General features: G+C 40.6%; 1 protein-coding gene and 1 long non-coding RNA gene across 4 annotated transcripts; both read left to right on the forward strand.

The window, feature by feature from the left end:
* The first annotated feature begins 2,090 nt into the window (after window positions 1-2,090).
* Window positions 2,091-7,601, forward strand: LOC116052965. Of its 3 annotated transcripts, XR_004105706.2 has the most exons (5): window positions 2,394-2,473; window positions 3,584-3,658; window positions 4,388-4,507; window positions 7,286-7,290; window positions 7,591-7,601. It is a non-coding gene; the product is annotated as an uncharacterized LOC116052965 (long non-coding RNA). The 3 variants fall into 3 exon arrangements; XR_004897591.1 differs by lacking the exons at window positions 7,286-7,290; window positions 7,591-7,601 and having other exon boundaries at window positions 2,091-2,469; window positions 4,388-5,055; XR_004897590.1 differs by lacking the exons at window positions 7,286-7,290; window positions 7,591-7,601 and having other exon boundaries at window positions 4,388-5,055.
* Window positions 7,602-12,677: 5,076 nt separating this feature from the next.
* LOC116052984 (NLR family CARD domain-containing protein 3-like) lies at window positions 12,678-22,305 on the forward strand. Its single transcript, XM_036002215.1, has 7 exons — window positions 12,678-12,759; window positions 17,564-17,849; window positions 18,374-18,810; window positions 19,117-20,168; window positions 20,528-20,701; window positions 21,931-22,104; window positions 22,221-22,305. The coding sequence occupies exons 1-7, from the start codon at window positions 12,745-12,747 to the stop codon at window positions 22,303-22,305; spliced, it is 2,223 nt and encodes a 740-aa protein (XP_035858108.1). The 5' UTR covers window positions 12,678-12,744.
* The last annotated feature ends 4,691 nt before the right edge of the window (window positions 22,306-26,996 follow it).

The following is a 26,996-nucleotide window of genomic DNA, read 5'->3' on the forward strand; positions in this document are numbered from 1 at the left end:
GAGTTCTGTCTCTTTTCATAATAAAAGCAGAAAGTTACTGTGATGTGTTTGTGGTCTGATCAAGGTAGACAAAAGTGAGGGAAAAAACTTGAAAAAGATTAATAACTTTTCGGTGCCATAAAAGTATCGACGTTCGGTGACCAGCCCTACCCATGAGTGTGTGTGTGTGTGTGTGTGTGTGTGTGTGTGTGTGTGTGTGTGTGTGTGTGTGTGTGTGTGTGTCCCAGGCCAGGATAGGAAATGAACTAACAATGTCAAGAACAACAAGCCACTGACAGTGACACATATGTTCATATTTGATTCATTCAATAAATTATAATTTTGTGTCTTAAATCCACCAGCCGTTTTCATATTTTACCAACGTGTGCAGCATCCTGAGCCTTTTTGGTTCCTAGGAAATCTCAGCCCAGAGTAATTCATTCATTAATAGTAATAATTCTTATTCGCCCCAAAACAAGTTTCCTTTTTATTTTTAAAAAACTATACAAAAATAGATTTAAACTTTTTGCAACTTTCACTGTCTATGTGAATCCCTATGCAGGATTATCAGTAGTAGGCTACCATGAATAGGACAGGATCATAGAGACACAGCAAGTCCTGATTTCACCTTTATGAGGCTGGTAAAAAGTCCCTGTGGCTGGTGGTTAAAAAAGTTAACTTCAGAAATGTTTACACCTGTGCTAGTGATGTGACCTCTCTGGTAACCTTTGAACTGACTCATATATGACACAGGAGTCAACATGGATTTTGTGCATTTGTAAGTATTTTATTCTACAATGGGACACAACCATTCAGTTCAGGAAGATAAATAGATGGCGTACTTCCACCACATCATGAAAATCATACTTTGCTGCAGGTTACTTTGTTGGATTCAAAAACCTCAAATAGCAGGCTTTAGTTTGTGCTCATGTTGTAATCTTACAATAAAATAACATTTCAATTGAAATAAAATAGATTAAAATGACTGTGTACCTTTTACAATAATGTCACAACAACAATGTCTAACAGTTAAACAAAAACTGCAACGGATTCTTTAGACTAGAATAAATCAGATAATCCCATTCTTTACATGAGCGTAGTTTATTAGAGGGAATAATTTATATATTGTCCTCTGCTGCCACCCTCAGGAATGCTAGAGCAACAGCAGGCAAACTGCTTTAGCTCAGTCAACAAGAACTAATACATGCTTTATAAATGATATAACTATACTGTAGTTCACATATTTGAACATTTAATGATATGTAGAAGTAATAACATCAAAACGCCAGGTGGCGCCAAGAACGGCGTTCAAAACGCTGTGAGAATTGTGACGTATTATGACCTTTCTGGCTACTCACACAAGCAGCAAAGGAGATCTGTGCTTGATTAGTGTGGCCTGACCTTCTTCTTTACTGATTGGGTGATTACAGTTCAAATTAATTGGCTGTGGGGTGCCTGGATAGCTCAGTTGGTAGAGCGGGCGCCCATGTGTAGAGGTTTACTCCTCAATGCAGCCGGCCTGGGTTTGATTCCAGCCTGCGGCCTTTTGCTGCATGTCATCCCCCCCTCTCTCTCCCCTTTCATGTCTTCAGATGTCCTATACCAGGTAACTAATAGGCATCTGGTGGCGTTTATTAAATGCCTGGTGGCGCCAAGAACGGCGTTCAAAACATGCACTCACTGCCTAGTCGCCGCTGGTCTCTCATCTGCAATCCCTATTAAATCAATTCATAAATCCACACTGTTTGGCAGTGACAGGGAGGGTAGTCTGCTCCTTCTCCTTCTCCTGGGTATCCTTTGAATGACACAATCCACTCGCCATATTATTTAGAGATTTCCAAACATGGAGGTGAGTCGGTCCATCGTGTGTCTGAGAGAATGTTCCAGAACCAGCAGCCGACTGACTGCTGGTTCTTTAGTTCTTCTTTCAGGAGAAGCATCTTTTAAATGTGTCCCCCTGGAGTCTGTCTGCTCTCTCTGGATCAAACACCATGACAGCACACAGCAGCACTGCTGCAGCTTGGATTCAACCATTTAGTCCTTCGCGTCATCTCAAAGGAACAGATTACACTCTCACAACTCCATTACATCCACATTCTTCAGAGATGAAGACTAACTGGGGACTTTGGGTTAGTTGGATTGTTCTTTATTTTGGTATTTCTCTCTAAAATAACAGATGACAACATTACCAATAATCAGTAATCATGTCGTTGTTTGTTAACAGTTAAAATAACTTTTAACTGAAGTTTAATTTCCTGTTTATCACTGCTGGTTGTTATGAAGAGTTACTGCTCCTCTGATCTCTGTTGTCACAGTGTTTCTGGTTCTACTGGAGTCTTTCTATCTCCTCCTCCACCTCCTCTTCCTCCTCCTCCTCCTGATGAAGCTGTAACAGGTTGGTTGTGTTGCTGTCAGATAAGATGTCTGGGTGTCCCAGAGATCTTCCAGGTCCAGCTGCAGCGTGAGAAACCCTCCAATCAGAGCAGTCCAGTACGTTAGTCTTTCACTTTTTCATTTTCATATTGTGTTGAGTTCAGGGAGCAGAGAGTCTGTCTGTTTTCTCTCCACGTTAGTTATCTGATCAGCCAGCAGCTGGAACTTTACGCTGTGCTATTAGTACTTTTACTGCAGTAACATGTCTGAATACTTGCTTTAATCTCAGAAGGAAAGCTTGTACTTGTTATTGTCCTCCATCTATCTGACAGCGTGTTACTCTGCAAATTCACAGTTTTTTCCAGATGAAACTATAAAGGAGTTCAAGTCAGCTCAAGAAGAGGCGGGGGGATGAGATAAAGTTAGGCTACATTTTGGCGAGGAGGAAACTGGCATGTCCATTTTCAAAGGGGTCTGTTGACCTTTGACCTCCAGGTATCTGAATGAAAATGTTTCTCTAGGCCGAGCCTTCTCTTCACAGACACGCCCACTCTATGATAATCCATCCAGTTATTATCAGGCAGCTGATGTCCTGCAGGCCTGTCTGCTCTCACACAGCCTTGTTGGCTGAAAACTTGTTCTGCATCTTTTCAGTGTAGCTCTTCTTGGCTCCTCTGATCTCTTTAGTCAGAGTGTTTCTGGTTCTCCAGGATTCTTTCTGTCCTCTTCCTCCTCCTGACGAAGCTGCCTGAGTTCAGCTAGAAACTGGTTAGTTCTGTCTCTCCTGTTAAATGATGAAATGCAGTGCAATGCCCTCAATGTGCTGTCTGTAATGTGGAGTTCTCTGCTGAGGTTTTCTCTGTTAACGTCCAGAGAACAGCGAGCTGAGTCTGTTTTTTTCATTCACAGTTTACATACAAAGTATGAATCAGCAGTAAAACATGATGTAATGTTCCAGAGAATCAGCTCTCTCACTGCTACTTCTACATCAAGTACATTTAGTAACAGAGCAGGATGTTGGACTGAGTAATTTCACCGTGTAGTATTAATAGTTTGGAGTACTTCTTCCACTGCGTCACTGAGTCTGTTTACGATAAAGTTTGTTCACATTTAAAACATGTTGGAACTCGACGTGTGGAAAGTTCCTCGTGTTGCATTCACGGGAGAAACAACCGCGGTTACATAGAAAGAAGAATCAAAGCTCTTATTGTGAAAATCTGCTTCCTGACAGGTGGAGCTGTGACTCATCAGGAAACAACTCACCTGAGTTTTTCTACGTCGACATTTTGGACTGTTTGAAGAAACTGTAAGTATCTGTTTGGTACTTTAACACCACGTTAGTCTTTGGTCTCTTCAGGGTTAGTTTCTGGCTCTGTAATGTTAAATATAATGTTTCTACTTCTCTTCTTATTTCCTGAGAAAGTGTTCAGGACTCTTGTGATGAAGATCAGAAAGCTGTCTGCAGCAGTTAGTGTCGGTCGTTGTATTCACTGACAGGACTGATGTGGAGACAACATGACTCAGCTCTTTTATTCTCTAACTAAATCAACTAATATGGAACTGGTCACTATGAGCTGGTACTCCTCCAACAGGAACTAGTGGCTCTTCTTTAAGATGCAACTTTGAGTTCAGATTCACTACCATGTTATTAGTAGAGTCCAATTCTAATCAGGACACTCTACCAATAGAGAACACACTCTCAGCACTCATTTGGTGCGACAGTGGCGAGAAAAAACTTCTGACTGAAATTCCTGCATTCAGATATATTAGTATGCACACATTTAAGTTACAAAATGTTTCCACAGAATTAAGCCGTAGCTCAACATTCTTCTAAATCTCTGCATCTTAATCCACATTAAAAAATCCACAAGACCACACGGTAAAAGTCTAATTATTTACTTTCACACCACAAAAAATACAACAGTGCAAAATCCACTTCCAAAAAAGTGCTGCAGAGAGCCAGAGAGAGGAGGTGAGAATGGTAAAGGAAATTGTTGTATGCTAATTAGCAAAACATAAATGACTACATTTATAGGACCCATCAGAGACCAGACCCTGCTGAAGCTGAACCTGAACCTGAACCTGAACCCAGCTGTGTTTCCATGAAGAGTGTCCAGTCCATGGAGACACCACTACTTTAAAAAGAAGGCGATCTGTAAGGGAGATTAAAATGGAGAACAGTGTGAGGGAGCGAATTGAAATGGAGAGAGGAAGATGGAGGTGAGTTGTTGTGAAACCTCCAGCAAACTAGAAGTAGTGTTGTCTCATTGGGTGTGTGGTCTTCTTGTAGAGGGTCTCAGTGTTTCCAGCCCACTGTAGCCTGTCGTCCAGGTGCACTCTGGGATATCTATGGCCCTGTTTTCACCTGGTATTAAGATCTGATCTGAGTGATCTCTCAGACCACCCCGGCTCTCTGTTCCCTACTGGTACCTGGAAAAGGTGGCCACCGGTATACAATAATCTTATTATTAGTTTCATAAAACGTCCCCAAATTCACCATACGCAAAGGCCTTGTGGCGCTCCCAATGATGTCATTTCACTGATGCCACCTATAGTTTAAGCTGTCTGAGCCTTCTTGTCACATGTCACTCTCAGTGTCTCTTAATGGGAGCAGTCTAACAGCTGGTGATATGGTTGTCAGCTGATTACAGAGATCAAAGGGATCTCTGCTGTGTTTACAAACATGGTCACTGATTAGTAAGCATGACGTAGCATTTTGCCAGACAGTCAAATTGCAACTACAGACAGAAATATGAACATTAACACAACATCACACACACTCACACTCACTCTCTCTCTCTGTCTCTCTCCTATATCCATATATATAGTCCCCTTCTTTTCAGGCAATATATTCACCTCTCAGCTCTTTAGGGTCATGCTTGTTTGTTCTATGCAACGGATGTCTGATAATAAAATTATTTATACTTTCAGCCTTTTTAGTCAATTTATTTGAAGTTCCTTTTTTGACAGTATTACAGTTTAGCTTCCAGCTTTTCTAGAAATGTATTTCAGCTCTTAGCTTATGAAGGTAATGCAGTTCAGCTTCCAACTGACAATTTTACATTTCAACTTCCAAGTTTTTCAGCAGTGCAATGCAATGCATTTGAGATTTTTCAAACAATTTGTTTCATATTTCTGCATTTTCATCAATGTTTCTCACAGCACACACATTTCATCCATACTTATTCATAATTTCAGCAAGAAAATAAATTCAGACCTCACAATGTTCTACATCGTTGAACTTTTCAAGCCAACAATTCAGTTCAGCGTCAGCTTTTCAAAAAAAATGTTTAAATTTTTAAATGTTCCACATCTTTTATACATTAGTGGTGTTATTCAACTTTTTAATGAAATTCATGTTAATTAAAACCATTCCCACTTTTCCAACTATTCTCACTACTTCAACTTCTTCTTACGGATGTAAGCTATTAATCCAGTTTAGTTTTAGCAATTTAGCTATTCAGCATTTGCACGCATTTTATAGTTATTTATATGTTATTTCACCCACAAGCCATCCACTATTAATCATATTATTCATTGTTATGACTCGATCTGTAGATCAGAGGAGGGCCGTCAGGGCCAGCAAGGCCTTCTCTGCTGGCCAAGAGATTGTCAGAATCTGAAAATTATATAAATTATATATTTATAATTAAAGGCCTATATATTAACTTTTAAAATATATCAATTTCATATGTAATTTATATATTGTATACGCTGTACAGAAGTGTATTAGGTGTCTCTAGGTGTTGAGCCTTGTGGTAAATCACGTTGTTCCACACGGTAATGTCCTAGTGTCATGGTGAGGTTTTTCAAAGGTGATTTAACTTCTGTAGGATAGTACTGAAGGCCCAGGTGTAAAATACACGGCCCTCCACTACCGTAGATAAACAGCTGGTTGCTAGGGACGCTGCTATCGCTGAACCCAAGTATCTAGAATTCTGTGAGACCAGGTTGGTCTGTTTCAGCTGATGTCGTCATTAGGTAACATTTAGTCTATGAAAAAGACATCATTTTATGGCCGTTACACACGTCAAATGTAACGATAGCCTAAACAGTAAAAGGTTTGATCCCAGGGAAGAAGTTCCCAGACTCCCTTTAAAGTCACCCTGATTCTCCTATTGTTAAGTCAGGACGACGTCATCAACTTTTGTCTAAATCATGAATTCATAAATGTCCAAACGTAATAAGCACACACTGTTATTTGTACTCTATAACATATCTCATTAATTTCCCATTCCAATTCCAATTTATTTTCATGCTGCTTTGGTTGAATAACCCAGCGTTCATATAGCCTAGGCCAGGTAGGCCATTGAGAACAGGTTCTCATTTGCAACGGCGATCTGGCCAAGAAGAGCATAAGCATGCAGTTTGCAGTTTCACATTCAATACAATACAGGACTACAGAATACAAAAAGCTACATAAAGTACAGTTTAAGTAGGCATTACAAAGCCGGTGCAAGGTGAGGTGTAAGTAAGACGAAGGGTATGCGAAAGTGATATGGTAATAACACAGTATACATGAATAGAATAGTCTATAACACTGCTGAGATGTAGTGTAGAGCCAAATAAAAACAAACATGAACAGTTAGTGCAAATTATGATCTAGTTAGTGGTGTTGAATCAGTTATAACGCAATATATATGAATAGGCAGTCTATGTAAATGCTGAAATGTAGTGGAGAGTCAATATACAGTTAATGCAAATTGTAGTCTGGTTAGTGATATAGATCAGATATAGGACACTTTAAAGGGATTTAAACTGAATTCAATATTTTAATTGATTGACATCCCACATATGAATATAAAATGAGTAAATTCCAACCCAATTTGATCAGAACGAAGCTGTGTGTGTGAGAGTGATGTAATGCCCCCCTCCTCCTCCTTTCAGGGTGGAGCCTGCTGGAGTCAGATGGTTGACACCAGTTCTGAGGGAGTGTAAGTGTGTTTAATTCATCAAACTGTGACATCACTCATTCAACCCTCTCATGTCATCATCAAAGTGCTGATTGGTTAATAACTGCTGCTGTGTTGTGTCTCGTTCTATCCGTCAGATTCCTGTGAACTCACACTGGACACAAACACAGTGAACAGAAAACTCAAACTGTCTGACAACAATAGGAAGGTGACACGTGTTGAGGATGAGGATCAGTCATATCCTGATCATCCAGAGAGGTTTGAGTGGTGTCCTCAGCTGCTGTGTAAAGATGGTCTGACTGGTCACTGTTACTGGGAGGTTGAGAGGAGAGGAGATGTTGTTATATCAGTGAGTTACAGAGGAATCAGGAGGAGAGGAGACAGTAGAGACTGTATGTTTGGATGGAATGATCAGTCCTGGAGTCTGAACTGCTATGATGGTGGTTACTATGTCTGGCACAATAACAGAAAAACATTCATCACCTCCTCTGTCTCTGGTAGAGTAGGAGTGTATGTGGACTGTCCTGCTGGCTCTCTGTCCTTCTACACAGTCTCCTCTGACTCACTGATCCTCCTCCACACCTTCAACACCACATTCACTCAGACTCTTTATCCTGGGTTTGGGTTGTGGTCTTCTGGTGCCTCACTGTCTCTGTGTCCTGTGTAGGACGGAGAGTCTCCTCCTGTTTCTCACTGCTGATCAGTTGAGTCTGTACAGGATCACACTAACAGAAATAGTTCAGGTTATTGTTATAAACTAATGAATGAACTTTGTATAAAATAATTGAGAATGATTGAACAGATTCCTGGTGAACATTGTAAACTTCTTTAAAGATGGAAGCTGTGATCATGAAATTGTAGAAATGCCGTTGACTTGTGTCATGTTTAGTTTTGAGTTTTGTCTCTTTTCACAATAAAAGCATAAAGTTACTGTGATGTGTTTGTGGTCTTTCTTTTTAACTTTTAAAGTAAGTGAACTCCAGGATGGGGGGGGGGGGATCATCGAGTACTCTCTACTTGTTTGCTGTTCAGAATTTAAACAATGAGATGTACTGTACTCCAGTGATCAATAAAGCTAGGGGAAAAGTCACATTGACGACATACTCAGTTCAGACGTCTTCAGATAGTGAAGACGTGTTTCAGACGTTTGTAAGGCAACGTGTTTAGTTTAGACGTTTTTAGTAGGCGTAAATTTGTATGTGTATGTGAAAAGCCAAATGGGTCATAATACGTCACAATTTTCACGGCGTTTTGAACACCGTTCTTGGCGCCACCTGGCGTTTAATAAACGCTACCACACATCTAATAAACACAACGAAGCGTGTGACGTCACCAGCCATTTAATCCCTGGTGGCGTATTGATAATCAGCTCCACCCTGTGGTTTTCACAGCCAATAGATTTGAACTGTAATCACCCAATCAGTAAAGAAGGTCAGGCAACACTAATCAAGCACAGATCTCCTTTGCTGTTTGTTTGAGTATCCTAAAGAAAATGCTAAACTTTGTATTTGTTAGTTTTGTATTGGAGATATCAGTAGGCACTGGCTGCTCATACTTTATTTAATTAACCAATCCCAATCATCCTCCCAAAGATGTAATAAAAAAGTGGTGAGGAGCTATTTTCATTATTACCTGCTTAAATTTAATAAGTGCTGTCACACTAAAAACTGACTAAACGCTGTCACACTAAGAACCTAATGGCATCACATTTGCCTTTTATTGTACATTTTATCTAGGTCTATTGTTAAAAGGGTTTCAGATATAGTGATATTTAATTCCTGCAAATACCTGTCTATTACTACTTAAGACCATGTGGGGGGTTAAAATGAAGCGTAAGCAGATTTTCAAATATACTCTTAATTCAACTACTAGGGACCAAAGAGTAGCCTACCAGAAAATCTGACAACTCGGAAAACTTCTTGACAAAAAGGATTAATAGTTTAATAGATGGCTACAGCCGCCTTATTCCTACGTGCGTACAACAACAACCGCAGCAGCACTTTGTTGGAGTGCTTCATGACTGCAGTGGCCAAGTATGTCCCCCAAGAGTCCCCTCGAGGGTACGGACAGACCGTGGTGGCGAGAACAATAATGTTTGCCTGCTGATGAGTGTCTTTTGAGGTTCTGGTAGAGGCAGTGCCATAAGAGGAACGAGTACACACAATCAGCAGATTGAAAGACTCAGGGTGACATGTGGCGTGGAGTAATCAATGTTTACCATGACCTCTTCACTTTTCTTGAGAGAGAGGGTACAGTGGACCCTGATAATGAAATGCATCATTGGGCACTGCACTATGTATATTTACCAAGGATCAACAGGGACTTGAATTCCTTCACGAACCAGTGGAACCACCATGGTCTAAGGACAGAGAGGCAGCAGTCCCCCTTGCCATCTTGGTAGTGGTTGCCTAGCACAGCAGAGACAGCCAACCACAGCAATCAGGGATCTGTTTGCATCTGAGCCCTCGGAAGTTGCTGGTGAGACAGACAGCACTGCAGGAGCAATGGGTGGTGGCCGTGCTGCTCCAACAAGAGAGGATGAAGCTGCAGGGACTGGAGACGCAGCTGCTGCAGGAGAGCCCCCTGATATCCACCGGTCTGAACGAGTGCAAGTGCCTCAGACACGCTTTACTCTGGACACTGTGATGACTCAACAAGTTGAAGAGCAGTTTGACCCTCTTGGAGGCCGCCGAGTGGACCTCGAGATTGAAATCCTCAGAGATGTCCTAACTTACCTGGAGTCCCTAAATATACACTGAGGGTCATTTTTGCTTGCGACTGACTGTTTGTGCCAGTGAAGTGACTGAACAAGCAAATTGTTATTTATTTATCTTTTTTAAATTTAGTTTGGTGTATTTATTTTGTTTGTTTTCTGCAACCAGTCTTATTTGTCAATGTGATTTTGGGCCCCCTTTTTATTGACTAATATATGTGCAACCCTAGCAAACGTTTCATCGCATGTTCCAGTTGCTGTTTATACATGTATGTTTCAATGTTTGTTAAATGTTTTTGAAAAAATATTTTCATATTTTGAGTCAATTTTTTTTATTTCCATTTATTTTGAGTATCTACTTAGGAAATTAAATTGCTAAAACAAAATACTACACATGAAGTCAGCATTGAGATGTGTGTTATTCACATATTTACACCTGTTCTAGTGATTTGACCTCTCTGTTAACCTTTGAACTGACTCATATATGACACAGGAGTCAAGATGGATTTTAGGCATTTGGAAGTATTTTATTCTGCAATGGGACACAACCATTCAGTTCAGGAAGATAAATAGATGGCTTGCTTCCACCACATCATGAAAATCATACTTTGCTGTAGGTTACTTTGTTGGATTCAAAAACTTCAAATAGCAGGCTTTAGTTTGTGCTCATGTTATAATCTTATAATAAAATAACATTTCGATTGATATAATGTTGAAATAAAATTGATTAAAATGACTGTGTACCTTTTACAATAATGCCACAACAACGTCTAACAGTTAAAAAAATAGAACAGATTATTTAGAATTAAAAAAATATCAGATGATCCCATGCTTTACATGAGCGTAGTTTATTAGAGGGAATAATTTATATATTGTCCTCTGCTGCCACCCTCAGGAATGATAGAGCAACAGCAGGCAAACTGCTTTAGCTCAGTCAACAAGCACAAATAAATGCTTTTTAAATGATATTTTGTATTTGTATTTATTAATAAAGGACAACACACATTAATCAACATTTCTGTAAATGTGCCAGTGTTAGCCAGCAGGCTAATTTTCAACTATAGTCCTTCGGCCAGATGATTTTAGACCAGAGCAGCAAGAAACAGCAAGATTTTAGTGCAGGTTAAACTACACAGACAGAAAATTAACAAGACATTAGTACAGATTAAACTACACAAGCAAGAGTCAACCATACACCATACAGACAGCTAAAACAACAGAAACGCTTTCTCAGCTTGCCATGCAGTGCCACAGGAAGCATCAAAAACCCCAGCACAGCTACACATCAAACAGTATCCACCTTCAGCATAGGAAGCCATGCAAACATCAGAACACACAGTAACATAGACCTAACCCATCTTCTAACACTGCTCAACCATGCAAAGCCGTAGCAGCAGTAATGAAAAGATGATACTAGGCTACATCAGTCGTTAGGTATGCGTTAATATTACACTGATTGTTAAGATGGTAAAATATTTAAAATACAATTTAATTTTTCATACATCCCCAAGAAAAAATACAGGGCGAGTTAAACTTGATAACGGGCAAGATATCAGCAGTTTATCAATAATAACAACAATAATATAAAAAATACTGGTTTAAAAATGTTCACAACTCTGACTATGCAAGAGCCAGGCCTTATAACTATACTCCACAGATTCCAATATACAGCCATATGTATAAATAATAAATAAATAGTAAAAGAACACCCAAGTGCATACTGGGGATTTTCTTCCTGCTTCTCAAACAAACAGCAAAGGAGATCAGTGCCTCAGGAATGTTAGAGCAACAGTAGGCAAACTGGTTCGGCCCAGTCAACAAGAACTAATGAATGCTTTATAAATCCTATGACTATACTGTAGTTCACATGTTTGAACATATACTGATATGTATAAATAATAATGAATAAAAACTAAAATAACACCCAATGTGAATATTCTCTTTAAGCTACTCAAACAAACAGCAAAGGAGATCCATGCTTGATTAGTGTGGCCTGACCTTCTTCTATACTGATTGGGTGGTTACAGTTCAAATTGGTTGGCTGTGAAAACCAAAGGGCGGAGTTGATTATCAAAACGCCACCAGGTATTTAATAAGCACTTGTTTATAAAAAGCCTGGTGACGTCACACGCTTGGAATACATAGAATACTAAGCTCTTAAAATAATTGTTGGCATGATTTTTTTAAAAATCAAAACAAAGTGCAGTGTGAACACAAACTGAACCAACTGAAAAATTCCACAATGTTGACTCTTCACCCCCGACTCGCAGTGATTCCAATGAACTACAGGTGTGAAAGCGCCCTAAATGTATTTCTCATTATTTCCAAGAAGCACAATAGCGCTAAGCCTATAACTTCAATGGTCAGTCCATGATAGTTTGGGCCGAAAGTGAATGAGGGCAGGTGCGTTTTCAATCCCCCGCTCCTAGCCAGCCCACTTTCCCTCTGCTCTCCATGTGGCCTCTGTGCAATGTCTGTTTTTTGTCATACATAAGGGCTAAGGGGAAGTGAAAGAGGGGAAGTTGAAATGAAACCCAGGCCAGATTTGATACTGAAAGACTTCCGATTCAGCTGTGAGGAAGTTTCTATTTACTGTAACATTTGATCATGTGACCAAGTTCCATCCAGTGAGACAGCACATTTCATAGTGTGGTGTGGCCACACACACACACACACGCACACTCTGACGAGGGATAAGAAGCGCCGCTTCACTTCGTCTGATGAAGTTGAACGCAGACCTGCTGAGGACAGAAGAGACACACACTGATGGCTGAAAGTTCAGTAAGTGGAGCTATGATTAGTTGAGATATCAGTGATTGTTGTTTTTGGAGAAACGGTTGAATTGACGGTGAAAGCGTGTACTGTTTAAAGCTGTGAATCGAGATGGCCGCCTGTGTGAGCAGCAAGCAGAGAGAAGTCCAGATAAAGAGTTGCTTTGAATGAGAAAGATAAGTTCAGTGTGATTTAGGGTCTGTCAGGGCTCTTACAGATGTGTGTGTGTATGTGTGTGTGTGTGTGTGTGTGTGTGTGTGTGTGTGTGTGTGTGTGTGTGTGTGTGTGTGTGTGTGTGTGATAAAATAGGTGTACTGATGATGTAAATATCTTCAGAACATTGCTATACTCTGCATCTTTGTTTGAGTATGCTGCTTCATTTAGTAAAAATAAAATAGTAAACCGTCTTCAACATGGCAGAAAACTAAAGCCAGTTTCAACCTATTTTATGTCACCATCATCTGTGTTACTCAACTTCAGGGAATAGAATAAGTGTGTCATCAACAGTGTTGGGCAATTTACTGAGGAAGTGTAAAACGTTACTTTTTACTTATTACTCCTTAAACAAAGTAATTATATTATCTTTCGTATTACTTAGTATCAAAAGTAATTAGTTATGTTATTTATTATACTATTGTATTACTTTTGCTTGTTTAGCCAGCTCCTTGGATTATAAACTGTAACATAGTTACTGTTTTGGAAATTGTAATCCCTTTCACTAATCGTTACTGGGGAAAGTACCAGAACTCAGCAATGAAATATTCAAGGGTTTTATTAAGTATAAGTATAATAATATTAAGACTGATATTAATATACTTATAGTACAGTACAGCAAAATAACATCCAATAGCTTTTGACCGTGCTAGGGTCAGCAGGAGGCCCATTAAAGTTTATTAAAATGTATTAATCACGCAATAATCTGTAATGCTAGATTTATACATTAATCTTCTAAATGTGTTCCAGTTTGTTTCCAGGGCCCTGTTTCAGAAGAGTAGTCAATTTAAACACAGTCATGGAAATGCTGTTAAAACACATTCAGACTATTTGCAGTCTATTTAGTAGGAATTATGTTCCATCAGTGCGACCAATCACATCATGTGTTCAGAGTGCAGTATTTTAAACACAAAGTGTGTGGTAAAAACATCCATTTCATAACAGGAGAGTGGGGTTCGAATCCCGGTCAGGGCTCATCCAGTGAGGGTCAAGACCATAGAAATCATGAAAACATGGCAGAACCAGCCAGCTAGTAGACGACTTGTTAGTTGGCTAAGATTAGCTTGCTTACTCCGCCACGCCACACGTGAAAACGTAGTCTCACATTGCCAGACATATCTCCACAGCGCTGCAGAGGAAAGTGTCAACAGGAGCATACACTCCTGGATAGGAGAAAAAACAGTCAAGGGATGTTTGTAGTTCTTTACACCAATTACCATCGTCTTGGGCGGCGCTAAGCTCCTGATGCAGTGACGGTGGCTCTGCAAAATAGTCTCTGGAAGGAACTTGTTTTGGTGGAACATTTGCACCCCACAAAAGAACAGTCACATACAATATTAATTTCACTTAACTATTGACACAATACAGTAACATAAGCTATATAAATTACCTGGAAGCATAGTTAAATGTAATTTGCTCCTACCAGTTTGTGTATTTTGTCCATAGCAAATCTCTGCCAATAGGTTCCAAAATGTCCTAGTTAGATAGTAAATGCCATGTTCAGTGTAAATCTTTACAATCATTCCCCTAATGAACCAAGCAAGCTTGCCTTGTTGCACAATCCAAATTTTCTCCAACGCTTGCCATTTTCAGCGTGTAATGTTTGCTTGGTAGCTCAGATGATCAGGTTGCTGTTCATCAATTATTTTAATGTAAGCACAAAGAAAGTGAAAAGTGCTGGACATCCGGCGGAACTGGAACAATCCGGTAGGTGAACCATCGTCAATCCAGACTACTGAAAACGAGGCGAACAAAGTTGTCACTCATCTGGCGATAGCAATGTGCTTCATGTGGAAGCATTAAGTTGTTAAATTTGACTCATTTAGCGAGTGGCTCTCTGCCTTGTAATGTTACTTTTCCACAGCTTGTTTCTCCATTACAAAAGAAAACTCACCTCCACAACTTCCTGGAAGTCTGTTTATACAGAAGTTTATACGTTACCATGGCAAAGGTACACATAAAAATGCCTGCCAGGCCTACCATTCTGCTACATTGATTTGAATGGAAATGGCCTTTCTTTACATTTTATTTCTGTGGGCAAGACCCTTTATGCTATTTGCCTACCTCAACTATAAGCAAAACCATAAACAAGAGTCCTACCTGCTCGGACAACCTAATGTGAACAAGACATTTGTGGACTAAAGCAAAAAATATGGAACTTCTGTAATGCTACTACATAAATGACCCCAGGGAAAGGGGTTACAGGAAGCGAATGTTGGACTAATAGATACTTTGAAACCCAACATCTAAGCTAACTAAGAAACAACTACTAGCTCAGTGTTCCAATATTCGCAGTCACAAACTAATATCACAACTAGAGGTACAACAATGCTGCTACAGTAAGGGGAAGCCAGGACAACAGGTCAGGAGGGGATGCCAACACCCCCCCCTACAATCCGAGATTGGGTAGCAAGCCCCAACAACAAATTTCACACAACAGCATCTGATCGAGAGATAATCATAAGGATACCTGAAGCCGGTTATTACGGCTAAGTGACAAAGTACCCTCTGAAAAGGTATCAAAGTTTAAGGAAGATGGTCAAAACTGAAGGGATGGAACTACCAGAAGGCAACATAGCAGATGTTCAGGACAGCCTTGGAATCCCACAGCTAATGGAAATCACGAGTAGGCTGCATACCACACCGAGTGTCTCAGAAGTGGAACATTTTGCCTGCCCAACTCACAGATTTTGTTGTTTTGGTCATTTTTCCTGGATATTTGTTCTTCTAGCATAAAAGTAAGTAGTCTACATAGTTAAATGGTTTCTTCCATTTAGTCCAGTTATGAAGAACACAGATCAAATATTTGTGACTGTGTTTAAGTTGTTGAAATAGTGAAGTGATGTATGACTCTGCACTGGGAGTTCATTTTGAAAATGTATCAGATGCTCTAGCCTTTCCACTCCCTGCAAGGCCTGTAGAACGCCCTCTGGCTCCGTCAAAAATATACATGGAACGCTTCTACAATGTGCTGCAGAATCACAAGGCCGTGATTGCTGGTGGCAGCCGTGTCGCACCGGAACACCTGGTGGACTCTAAGGGTATGGCAAGTCCTGAGGAGTCAGCTGAATGGAAAAAACAAGGTCCGAGCCATCAACACTGTCATAAATGGCAATAATTAAGAAAGAACCGGTTAGTCTGACATGAGTTCATCCTGCTTCTTTATTAATTTATTCATTCACTGGGTGAACACCAATGACTTCACGACTGCAACTACGTTGGCATGCAGCCACCTATCATTAAAAAAACATACACACTGCCGGTCATCAGACACCCTACTGGTATAATAACCTGGCCAAAGGAAGAGATAGTGACCACTGATATCAAGACAAGAATGCTCTTCACAATGCATGGAGTCTAGCAACCTGAGACTATACGCCAAGCGGAAGGAGGGTGGTTGAGGACTAGTGAGGTCAGAGCCACTATCCAGGAGTACATCAGGAATATGGCCAAGTAATGACCTGCTGTGCGTGAAGTGAATAGCTCAGGCAGCAGAAACCTGGTGATGAAGAGGCAGAGGGAGAAGAGGAACCATCATGGATAGACAAGTCCCTGCATGGCATGTACCACTGACATGTACTGTAGAAGAAGTGGCTGATATCAAGAAACATTCCAGTGCCTGGAAAAGGCTGATTTGAAAGATAGCACAGAGGTGCTAATCATGGAGGCACAAACACAAGTACTGAGCACAAGATCAATAGAGGGCGGGGTCTACCATACCAGACAGGACCCCAGGTGCAGGCTGGGTAAACGTGACCCTGAGACAGTCCAGCACATAACAGGTACGGCATACATGAGCGCCGTTAACCAAGTGGCATGGCATAGTTTACGGCAACATCTGTGCAAAGTATGGGCTGAAAGTCCCATGGTCAAAGTGGGAGGCTCCTCCAATGGTGTTTGAATGAAAGAGCTAACATCCGGCGGGACTTCCGGATCCAGACTTATAAAATGGTAATGGCTAACCAATTGGACATTGTGGTGGTCGACAAACAGCAGAAAAAGGCAGTTGTAATAAACGTAGCAATCCCAAGTTACAGCCTGGAAAATACCAAGGGCTTAGAGAAGATCTAAAAAAGATGTGTAAACCGAAGGCAACAGTGGTTCCAGTGGTAATCTGTAACCCCCAAACTGGGACAGTGGCTCCAGGAAATTCCAGGACCAATAACTAAGATCTCTGTCCAGAAGAGTGCAGTCCTAGGAATAGCTAAGATACTGTGCAGGACCTGAGCTTGAAGGAAGGAAAAAGACCGCCCAGGATGGGGTGATTAGGGAGTTATATTATATACTGTATCTACTATGTAGCGTTGATGCACAGCATGTTGGCGATTGTACTTTTGACCACTGCTTTACTTTAAGTCAGAGGAATGCAAAGTTTATTGATCCATATTCTTGGTTCATGAATCCATGTTCTTGAGTTATTAAGTTGTATGTGGACAGATTTCTACATCAATATTTGTCTGCTTCTACTTAAAACTAATACAAAATTGTCATCACATCTCAATCTACAAAACTGGTCTGTTTTGATAATCTAAGCATTTTTAACCCCAAAACAATTCTATAAGTTGACAATTTTCTTTTGATATCTTTTGGATCTTTGCAGGGACCAAAGATGGAGACACCTCAAGAGGTCGTCTTGGGAACTTTAGAAGATTTGGGAGCTGAGGACTTTGAAAAATTTAAGTGGCACCTGCAGCAGAAAGGGGCCCTTGAAGACTTCCCAGCAATCCGAAAATGCAAACTGGAGAATGTAAACAGGGTGAAGACAGTGGACCAGATGTTCTCGACCTACAGTATGAACACCATTAAAGTGACTAGAATAGTTTTAGTGAAGATGAATCAGAATGAGCTAGTGAAGAATTTATCAAACACCGTCTCAGAACCTGCAGGTAAGTCATAATATTATGAAATAGAAAATGGATGTAACAAAAAATCAAACATCACAATGTCTTCAACAAACAGCTCTGTAGCCAATGTCTCCCTCTTATCTACAAAGATAGACCTATATATTGTGCTTACAACAACAGAACAAGCTACCAAAGCAAACATCTACCACAGACACAAAATGTAAAGTGTCTCCAAGAAAAAAAGTTGATGAAACAAAGTCTGACAATTCACTTTTTGTTGGCTCTTCTGGTTAACAATTGCACACACTGATGCCACTGTGAGAAACAGCTTGGACAATATTAATTCCCATCCTTCTATAATTAAGTCATACACCTTCTGGTTTATTTGGAGACCACAGAGTTCATGGATGCATGACTTGGACACACAACATATCAGTTGTTGTTGAGGAATAATAAGTAATTTTAAATAATCTCTCTCTCTCATAAATAGATGTCAAGAAAACCAAAATGTGCACAGACATGAACTGCAACAACCCCTCATTGATTTCATTGTTTTATGTTTTCAGAAATTCTTGCTTCATGCCAGCGAAAAGTCAAATCCAACTCACAAAAGAAGATCCAGTGTGTGTTTGACGGGATTGCTAAAGCTGGAAACAAAACCCGTTTGAATAAGATGTTCACAGAGATCTACATCACAGGCGGAGAGACTGAAGAGGTCAATGATGAACATGAGGTCAGACAGATTGAAACAGCATCCTGGAAACCAGACAGACCAGAAACAACAATCAGATGTGAAGACATCTTTAAAGACCCACCTGGAAGAGATGAACCAATCAGAACAGTGATGACTAAGGGAGTGGCTGGCATCGGGAAAACAGTCTTAACACAGAAGTTCACTCTGGACTGGGCTGAAGGCAAAGCCAACCAGGACATCCAGTTCACATTTACATTCACCTTGAGAGAGCTGAACGTGCTGAAAGAGAAAAAGTACAGCTTGGTGGAACTTGTTCATTTGTTCTTTAGTGAAACCAAAGAAGCAGGAATCTGCAGGTTTGAAGAGTTCCCGGTTGTGTTCATCTTTGACGGTCTGGATGAGTGTCAACTTCCTCTGGACTTCCTCAACACTGAGATCCTGACTGATGTTACAGAGTCCACCTCAGTGGGTGTTCTGCTTACAAACCTCATCAGGGGGAAACTGCTTCCCTCTGCTCGCCTGTGGATAACCACACGACCTGCAGCAGCCAATCAGATCCCTCCTGAGTGTGTTGACATGGTGACAGAGGTCAGAGGGTTCACTGATGCCCAGAAGGAGGAGTACTTCAGGAAGAGATTCCTAGATGAAGGGCAGACCAGCAGAATTATCTCCCACATCAAGAAATCACGCAGCCTCCACATCATGTGTCACATCCCAATCTTCTGCTGGATCATTGCTACAGCTCTGGAGAAGGTGTTAAAGACCAGAGAGGAAGGAAAACTGCCCAAGACCCTGACTGAGATGTACATCCATTTCATGGTGGTTCAGTCCAAACGGAAGAATGTCAAGTATGATGGAGGAGCCGAGAAGGATCCACACTGGAGTCCAGACACCAGGAAGATGATTGAGTCTCTGGGAAAACTGGCTTTTGAGCAATTGCAAAAAGGCAACCTGATATTCTATGAATCAGATCTGACAGAGTGTGGCATCGATATCACAGCAGCCTCACTTTACTCAGGAGTGTTCACAGAGACCTTTAAAGAGGAGAAAGGACTGTACCAGGACAAAGTGTTCTGCTTCATCCATCTGAGTGTTCAAGAGTTTCTGGCTGCTCTTCATGTCCATCTGACATTTACCAACTCTGGAGTCAATCTGCTTTTGGAAAAACGAAAAACAACCTGGTTGTCTAACATTTTCAGAGACAAATCAACATGTTTCTACCAGAGTGCTGTTGCCAAGGCCTTACAGAGTCCAAATGGACACCTGGACTTGTTCCTCCGCTTCCTCCTGGGTCTTTCACTGGAGACCAATCAGAATCTTCTACGAGGTCTTCTGACACAGACAGGAAGTATGTCAGAGACAAACAAGAAAACAGCCAACTACATCAAGAAGAAGATTAATAAGGATCTGTCTGCAGAAAAAAGCATCAATCTGTTCCACTGTCTGAATGAACTGAATGATCGTTCTCTAGTGGAGGACATCCAACAGTCCCTGAGATCAGGAAGTCTCTCCATAGATAAACTGTCTCCTGCTCAGTGGTCAGCTCTGGTCTTCATCTTACTGTCTTCACAAAAAGATCTGGATGTGTTTGACCTGAAGAAATACGGTGCTTCAGAGGAGGCTCTTCTGAGGCTGCTGCCAGTGGTCAAAGCCTCCAAAAAAGCTCTGTATGTGCACACAGAACTATCCAGATTAAATATAGTTTTTCTTCTTCCTAACAACGTTTACTAGTTATTGTTTTCTTATATGTTGCTGATTCCTCTTCAGGTTAAGTGGCTGTGAACTCTCAGAGAGAAGCTGTGAAGCTTTGTCCTCAATTCTCAGCTCCCAGTCCTCTAGTCTGAGAGAGCTGGACCTGAGTAACAACAACCTGAAGGATTCAGGAGTGGAGCTGGTGGCTGCTGGACTGAAGAGTCCACACTGCACACTGGAGACTCTCAGGTTGGTGTTCAGCTGGCTGAAAAATGATGGCTCTCAGCTCTTATTTACTTCATGTATTAATTATTGGATTTACTTTAATTTTCAGACTGAGTGGCTGTAACCTGTCAGAGAGAGGCTGTGAAGATCTTTCCTCAGTTCTCAGCTCCCAGTCCTCTAGTCTGAGAGAGCTGGACCTGAGTAACAATAACCTGAAGGATTCAGGAGTGGAGCTGGTATCTCCTGGACTGAAAAGTCCAGACTGCAGACTGGAAACTCTCAGGTTGGTGTTCAGCTGTTTGGAAAATGATGGCTCTCAGCTATTATTTCTTCATATATTAATTATTAAATGGACTTTTAATTTAAGACTGAGTGGCTGTAAACTGTCAGAGAGAAGCTGTGAAGCTCTGTCCTCAGTTCTCAGCTCCCAGTCCTCTAGTCTGAAAGAGCTGGACCTGAGTAATTATAAATATGTAGATAAACCTATTGTGCAAGTTGCACTTAGTGCAGATGTGATGTCTAAGCGTCTTATCTAGCACCCAGTGATGTGGTGTTAAAAAGTTTTATTGCCTGTGGTAGGAATGATTTCCTGTAGCGGTCCGTGTGACATCGAAGCTTTCGGAGCCTCTTAGAGAAGGTGCTCCTCTGTTGGACCAGTTTGAGGTGGAGAGGGTGGTCAGGGTTATCCATGATAGATAACAGTTTGTTCAGTGACCTCCTCTCCACCACATATTCAGAAGTGTCCTGTTTGCAGCCAATAACGGAGCCAGCATTCCTGATGAGTTTGTTCAGTGTGTTTGTGTCGAGAACAGAGCGCTGGCCACAACAGACTGGTAGAACATCTCCACCATTCAGCTGCAAACAACAGACTGTTAGAACATATCCACCATTCAGCTGCTAACAACAGACTGGTAGAACATCTCCACCATTCAGCTGGTAACAACAGACTGGTAGAACATCTCCAACCTTCAGTTGTTAACAACAGACTGGTAGAACATCTCCACCATTCAGCTGGTAACAACAGACTGGTAGAACATCTCAACCATTCAGCTGCAAACAACAGACTGGTGAACATCTCTACCATTCAGCTGGTAACAACAGACTGGTAGAACATCTCCAACATTCTGCTGCACACGTTGAAGGAGCTTAGCTTCCTCAGGAAATAGAGTCTGCTCATCCCTTTCTTGTAAACAGCAGTGCTGTTGATTTTCCAGTTCAGCCTGTTGTCGATGTTGACACCCAGGTATCTGTACTCCCCAACCATGTCCACATCTCCACCCAGAATCTATCAGAATTCTAATTCTCTAGTGTGGGGTGTTTCTAGGACTTGAGGAGGGTTTTGTTTTCAGATTTGTGTGGTGGCTTATGATGGGGGTCTACATCAGAAGTGTTTATTACAGGACTTCAGAACACTATTCTCCACCAGGGACAGTTTTTGTTGCTGCAATGAGCATCTAATGTGTCTAACATGTGCATGTGTGTGTGTGTGTGTGTGTGTGTGTGTGTTTGTAGTCTGTCAGGCTGTCTGGTCACAGAGGAAGGCTGTATTTTTCTGGCCTCAGCTCTGAGCTCCAACCCCTCCCATCTGAGTGAGCTGGACCTGAGTTATAATCACCCTGGAGACTCAGGAGTGAAGCTACTGTCAGCAGGACTTAAGGATCCTAACTGGAGACTGGAAACTCTCAGGTATGGACAGATGGACAAACAGTTCCTCTGCCATTAACTGAGGAACTCTGGTTCATGTTTAATGGATGATCTGAGTGAATGTGTATGAAGTTGATTGTGACTATTTCTTCCTGCAGGATGGACCATGGTGGACCGCAGAGGTTGAAACCTGGTCTGAGGAAGTGTGAGTGTGTTTTAAATTTGATTTATTTAATTCACTAATTGTCCGGGTGAATGCACATTGATCAACATCCCTGTAAATGTGCCAAAAGGCTACTTTTCACCTGTTATCCCTCTGCCTGATGTTAAATATAAAAATAAAATAAAAACACACATGTCAAATCAGAACCGGAGAAAGTAAAACATCTGAGCAGAATGAAGAGCTTAGAGGAGTCAGGCAGCATCATGCAGTAGTGAATAATGCAGACAATGCATACAGACCAATGTTAAGCAGACATTCAGCACCAGCAGTAAAAACAAGACAACATCAAATCTCATTACAGAAAATAGGTAAAACCAGAAGGGGCACAATCTGACAGACAATCAGCACAAGCAAATGAAAGCAGACTGCTGGTTGAGGTCGGATTTTTTTCAGCAACATTTTGCCTGACATGTTTTTTGAAGAGAGTTTAGTCTAAAGGCAGATTTATGCTTCTGCGTAGGCTCTATGCAGAACTTTCGCTGTAGCCTACGTAAGTGGCCTGAGTGTGTGGTAGAGAGTTGAGAGCGTGACTCGCATTAGTTTGGAGCGAGTACCTACTCTAGCGGTGTAGATGGAGAAAAAAAGTGTCTCCCCTGTTACGGTGGGAAATCTGTAGCAGAAAAAGTGAACCCTCTCCTTCAACAGTCTTACTCCCTACTCGTCAAATGTCTGACACATGGTCAAGGACCCCTGGCGTTAAGTTTTAATGAAAGAGGGGTTCCTGTTGCGTTATTATTCAACGGGGGGGTCCATCAGATAGATATTCATGTTAATCCCTCACCATCGGATATAGACTAAAGGAACAACACGGCCTCCTTAACTTGACATCTGTGACAGTTTTATTATTGGTATTTTTAGCCCAATAACCACTGTTTTAATAAACATTTATTCACAAGATCTTATAATGTTATTATTTTGGTCTATTTCGGCCAGGGAAGCTGGGTTGCTTTTTTGTTTATTGATATTTTTAACACCATAATGCTAGATCTATCAACATTTATTTAGATGTTATCGTGGTATTCATTACTTTATTTTAATAATATTATTTTGGTCTTTTTACCGGTGAAATATTACAGTATGCTGTAATACAGAACATTACGACATGACCGAGCTAGACGCATTCAAAGCCGAAATCCCAAAATGCAATGCAGGCATTCATTTCAAAGAATCGGACAGCGATCAGTGGGTCTTTAACCAGCAACAACACGTTGCTTAGATTTGTTCCAGTAAGTTATGCACCGTAATAACATTTAAAAAAATCTGTGGAATACTCCGGAAGTGACGTAGTAATTACAGCTCAGCAGATAAGAAGATAAAAAATACATAATATTTGTAATATTGATTTGAATTGTATTTGAGGATGTAAGCAATGAAGATAGAAATAATAATAAAATACAGTTTCATGTATTTGTCTCATGTACTGTTTGCCCAGCCGGCCGGCGGGCGGCAGTAATCTGAAATGGAATGAAGCCCATTCACGGCAGACAGCCGAAACACAGGAGCCGACCAAGTCCACCCACCCCGGAAGAACTACAAGTACGCTAGCTTTGTAACAGGTTCTGTGGCGCGTCTCTTATGGGAGTTGTATTTTTAAAGTATATTGGTATATTTCTCATAATTAGAAGTTGGCAGAGTAGAATTTTGGATACACCCTGTTTTTTTTTTGGGATGGGGAACAGACTAGTGTCATCAGATTTTTAAATAGGTGAAAATAGTGTATTACCATATTTGACAGTGCTTACACTGGGTAAACTTTGGTGACCATATCTACATTACAGCGGAGGTCCAGAGGTTTCTATAACAGCTGGTCCTATGCGTCTAGGAGTACTGGGCAGGAGTAATGTATCCTCTTCAGACTGACATATGTTCGCGGTTGAGACCTTTCCAACGATGTGTTTGCTATAGTCCTACGACAATGTTTTAATATTTACTATATCATGGAGACCAATTTACAGATTATACATTACTGTCCCCAGAGGGATATTTGCCTTGAGTTCAAATGCTTCACACTTATTGTTTTATCATACAGCTGACATATACTATACAATAAAAAACAACATAAACAAAGTGATAAGTAGTCAGACTGTAGCACATCACACAGCCACAATCTATTGCTCATCTTTCACAAACCGTGACAAGAGCAACCCACACACAACCCTATATACATTATATCAAAATAATATCAGCTATTGCACAACCCCTGCAGCCTCAAGCAACATTATTTAAAGTTTTAATTGAGGTAGGTCCGAATTAGGCCTATAGTTTAGAAATGTTAAGCTTACATTGGGGTACCCATATCTTCTGCCAGAGGATAAGAGCTCATACTTTGCATGGATAATAAAGATAGATCAGACCATATTCTCTGTGCTTGCCTGGGGAGACTGGTTTCTATTCCTCTCCACAATCTTCATGACAGTCATATTAATATGCTCTCTTATGCAGTCTTGTATAACATAAACGCTCTGATTCACTGTGTCTCCTCTAAATGATAACACACACTTTCAACATGGGCCTTCCAGCCAAAGGTGTTGTCCATATGAACACCAAGGTGCCTTTAGGAGCAGAGACGATTGATTGGTTCATCATTTATGACCTCTGATACCCTCTGACCCATGTCACGGCAGTATATAGGCTGAGATAGAATTGTGCCAAAAATGCCAAAACACATGTTGTATATGTACACATACTCAAACAAATATATACAGTACATCTTACTCTGTGAACAAAAACCTCAGCAAACATTAGCTTATCCTTTTATTTCCTGAAAATGCTTCCTAAAACTAGTCCCTTCTTAGTTTTGAAAAGGTAGTCTCAGTAAAGGCTACAAAGGTTAGGATGGCTACAAGCTGTAACCACGGTGATTGATATGAGGATCATCTTCTGAATATAATAATTAATATGTTAGGCCTACCATGAATTAATATTTTCAGTCCCACACATAAACTGCAAAATTAAAAAATCACGTTTCTAAATAACTATGCATGGAAAATAAAATAAAAAATGATTTTCTTTGTGTATAGTTTATTTTTAGTTTTTCACAACAGTACAATTCAAAACAAATGCACATTAGTCAAACAAGCCATTAGGCTGTATTTCTAACACTCAACCTCAACCTCTTTGGTACAGGTTGTCTCATTGGAACTACAGCTCACGCCACTGTAGTTCCAATGAGACAACCTGTAGGGCAAGACCGCCCAATTTGGCGCCCGCGGGCCAAGTCTGGCCCGTGCTCTCTTTGTTTTTGCCCCCCGTGTATTTGACATGATCATGCTTATTCTCCTCTTATTTTAAAAGTATGACTATGAAACTTACATTTTGTGCAGTTAAAAAATATGTAATCTGAGTTTAACGGCAATGTAAAGCACAGTGCTGGTAAACTTCCCATTTAAATTACATATGTATGTTTTATCTACGGAGAATGGCAAGAATTACTGTATTCTTCAACATTGACATTTATTTTTGGCCCGTGGCCTTCCATCCTGATACATTTTGGCCCTTCATATGAAAGAATTTGGGCACCTCTGCTGTAGGGGGACTGAAGATGGAAAAGTTACATAGTGTTGCTTTAATTTCATGTTGTTTATGGAGAAGGAGAAACCTGTAAAGAGTAGGGGAAAGGCAATGCTACCAAGCCACGACCAAGCGGACCAATCACAGTTGCTGTGGTCTGCGTCACCGTGACGTGTAGTTACTGTACATGTTTGAGAGATGCAAGAATCTGCAATCAATTTTGTGTTGACGTCCATTATCTGTGTCAGTTTAAAACCAGATTTCTTTACATAGATCTTTACATTTTCGTGACTGAAGTACATTGATGAATTTCTCCAGAGTTTCTGTTTTGGAAAGATGTTAGAACTCAATCGATTGATTTAAAATCCACAAACACAACAAACTGAACACAATGATCCAACAGAACTAATCAATACATTTCATCAACAGTGGAGCCAACAGAAAGCTAACTTTGTTAGTATTGACCGCCACTGATATTATAGAAGAGCTGTGTTTCAATCACACATCAACTTGAAATAACTATTTACATAAATATATAGAAATAAGTAATTATAAATTGTTCAGGATGTGCTATGCATCATACCAGTCCTTTTTTATGGAGTAAAGCAGAGATAACACAGCAGGAGGATGAGAAATCCAATACATGCTTAGGCTCAATTGAATTGTCTCCTTATTGGCTAAAAAGTTAGGAGGGTCTCGTAACATCCAGGTGTAACTGGTCCGAGCAAACGTCGATCAACTGCACGTGGGCCGACATCGCGTCAGAGAAATCATTGGTTTCCCAAAGGGCTGTCTCCACCTCCCGTGAACGGATTGGCTCATACAAGGTATCATGGAATCAATAGACGTCAGAGAATACAGTGACACACACATCAAGCGTGTAGAATGCTCATGTGAGAAGGGAGGCGTGATTTTAAGTCCGGAAATGAAATTGTGTTTACGGGTTTTCAGTTGAAATTCGATTGTGAGGCGAACAGCTCATTTTGGATAAAATGGCTTGGATATTCCATTTCCTTGGACTGTGGCGATGTATGAAAAAAATGTTTTGGGGACTATATCACCGCTGTGGATAAAACGCTGAAAGCTAAAGGCTACTTGAACAGAACATCTTATATCTGTCAAACTTGTGAAGTGATGTGGGTGTGTTTGTGTATTTGAAAAGTTTTTTATTTTGCACTTTTTTTGGCTTTTTTCTTTTTAC

Source organism: Sander lucioperca, chromosome 6, assembly GCF_008315115.2.
Source record: "Sander lucioperca isolate FBNREF2018 chromosome 6, SLUC_FBN_1.2, whole genome shotgun sequence".
In the NCBI taxonomy this organism is placed as follows: domain Eukaryota; kingdom Metazoa; phylum Chordata; class Actinopteri; order Perciformes; family Percidae; genus Sander; species Sander lucioperca.

Bases quoted from the DNA above. Each gene is read 5' to 3' on its own strand.
- LOC116052984 (XM_036002215.1), top strand. The intron at 20,169-20,527 runs GTATGTGCACAC...TTTAATTTTCAG, and splicing joins AAAGCCTCCAAAAAAGCTCT to ACTGAGTGGCTGTAACCTGT. The intron at 22,105-22,220 runs GTATGGACAGAT...TTCTTCCTGCAG, and splicing joins TGGAGACTGGAAACTCTCAG to GATGGACCATGGTGGACCGC.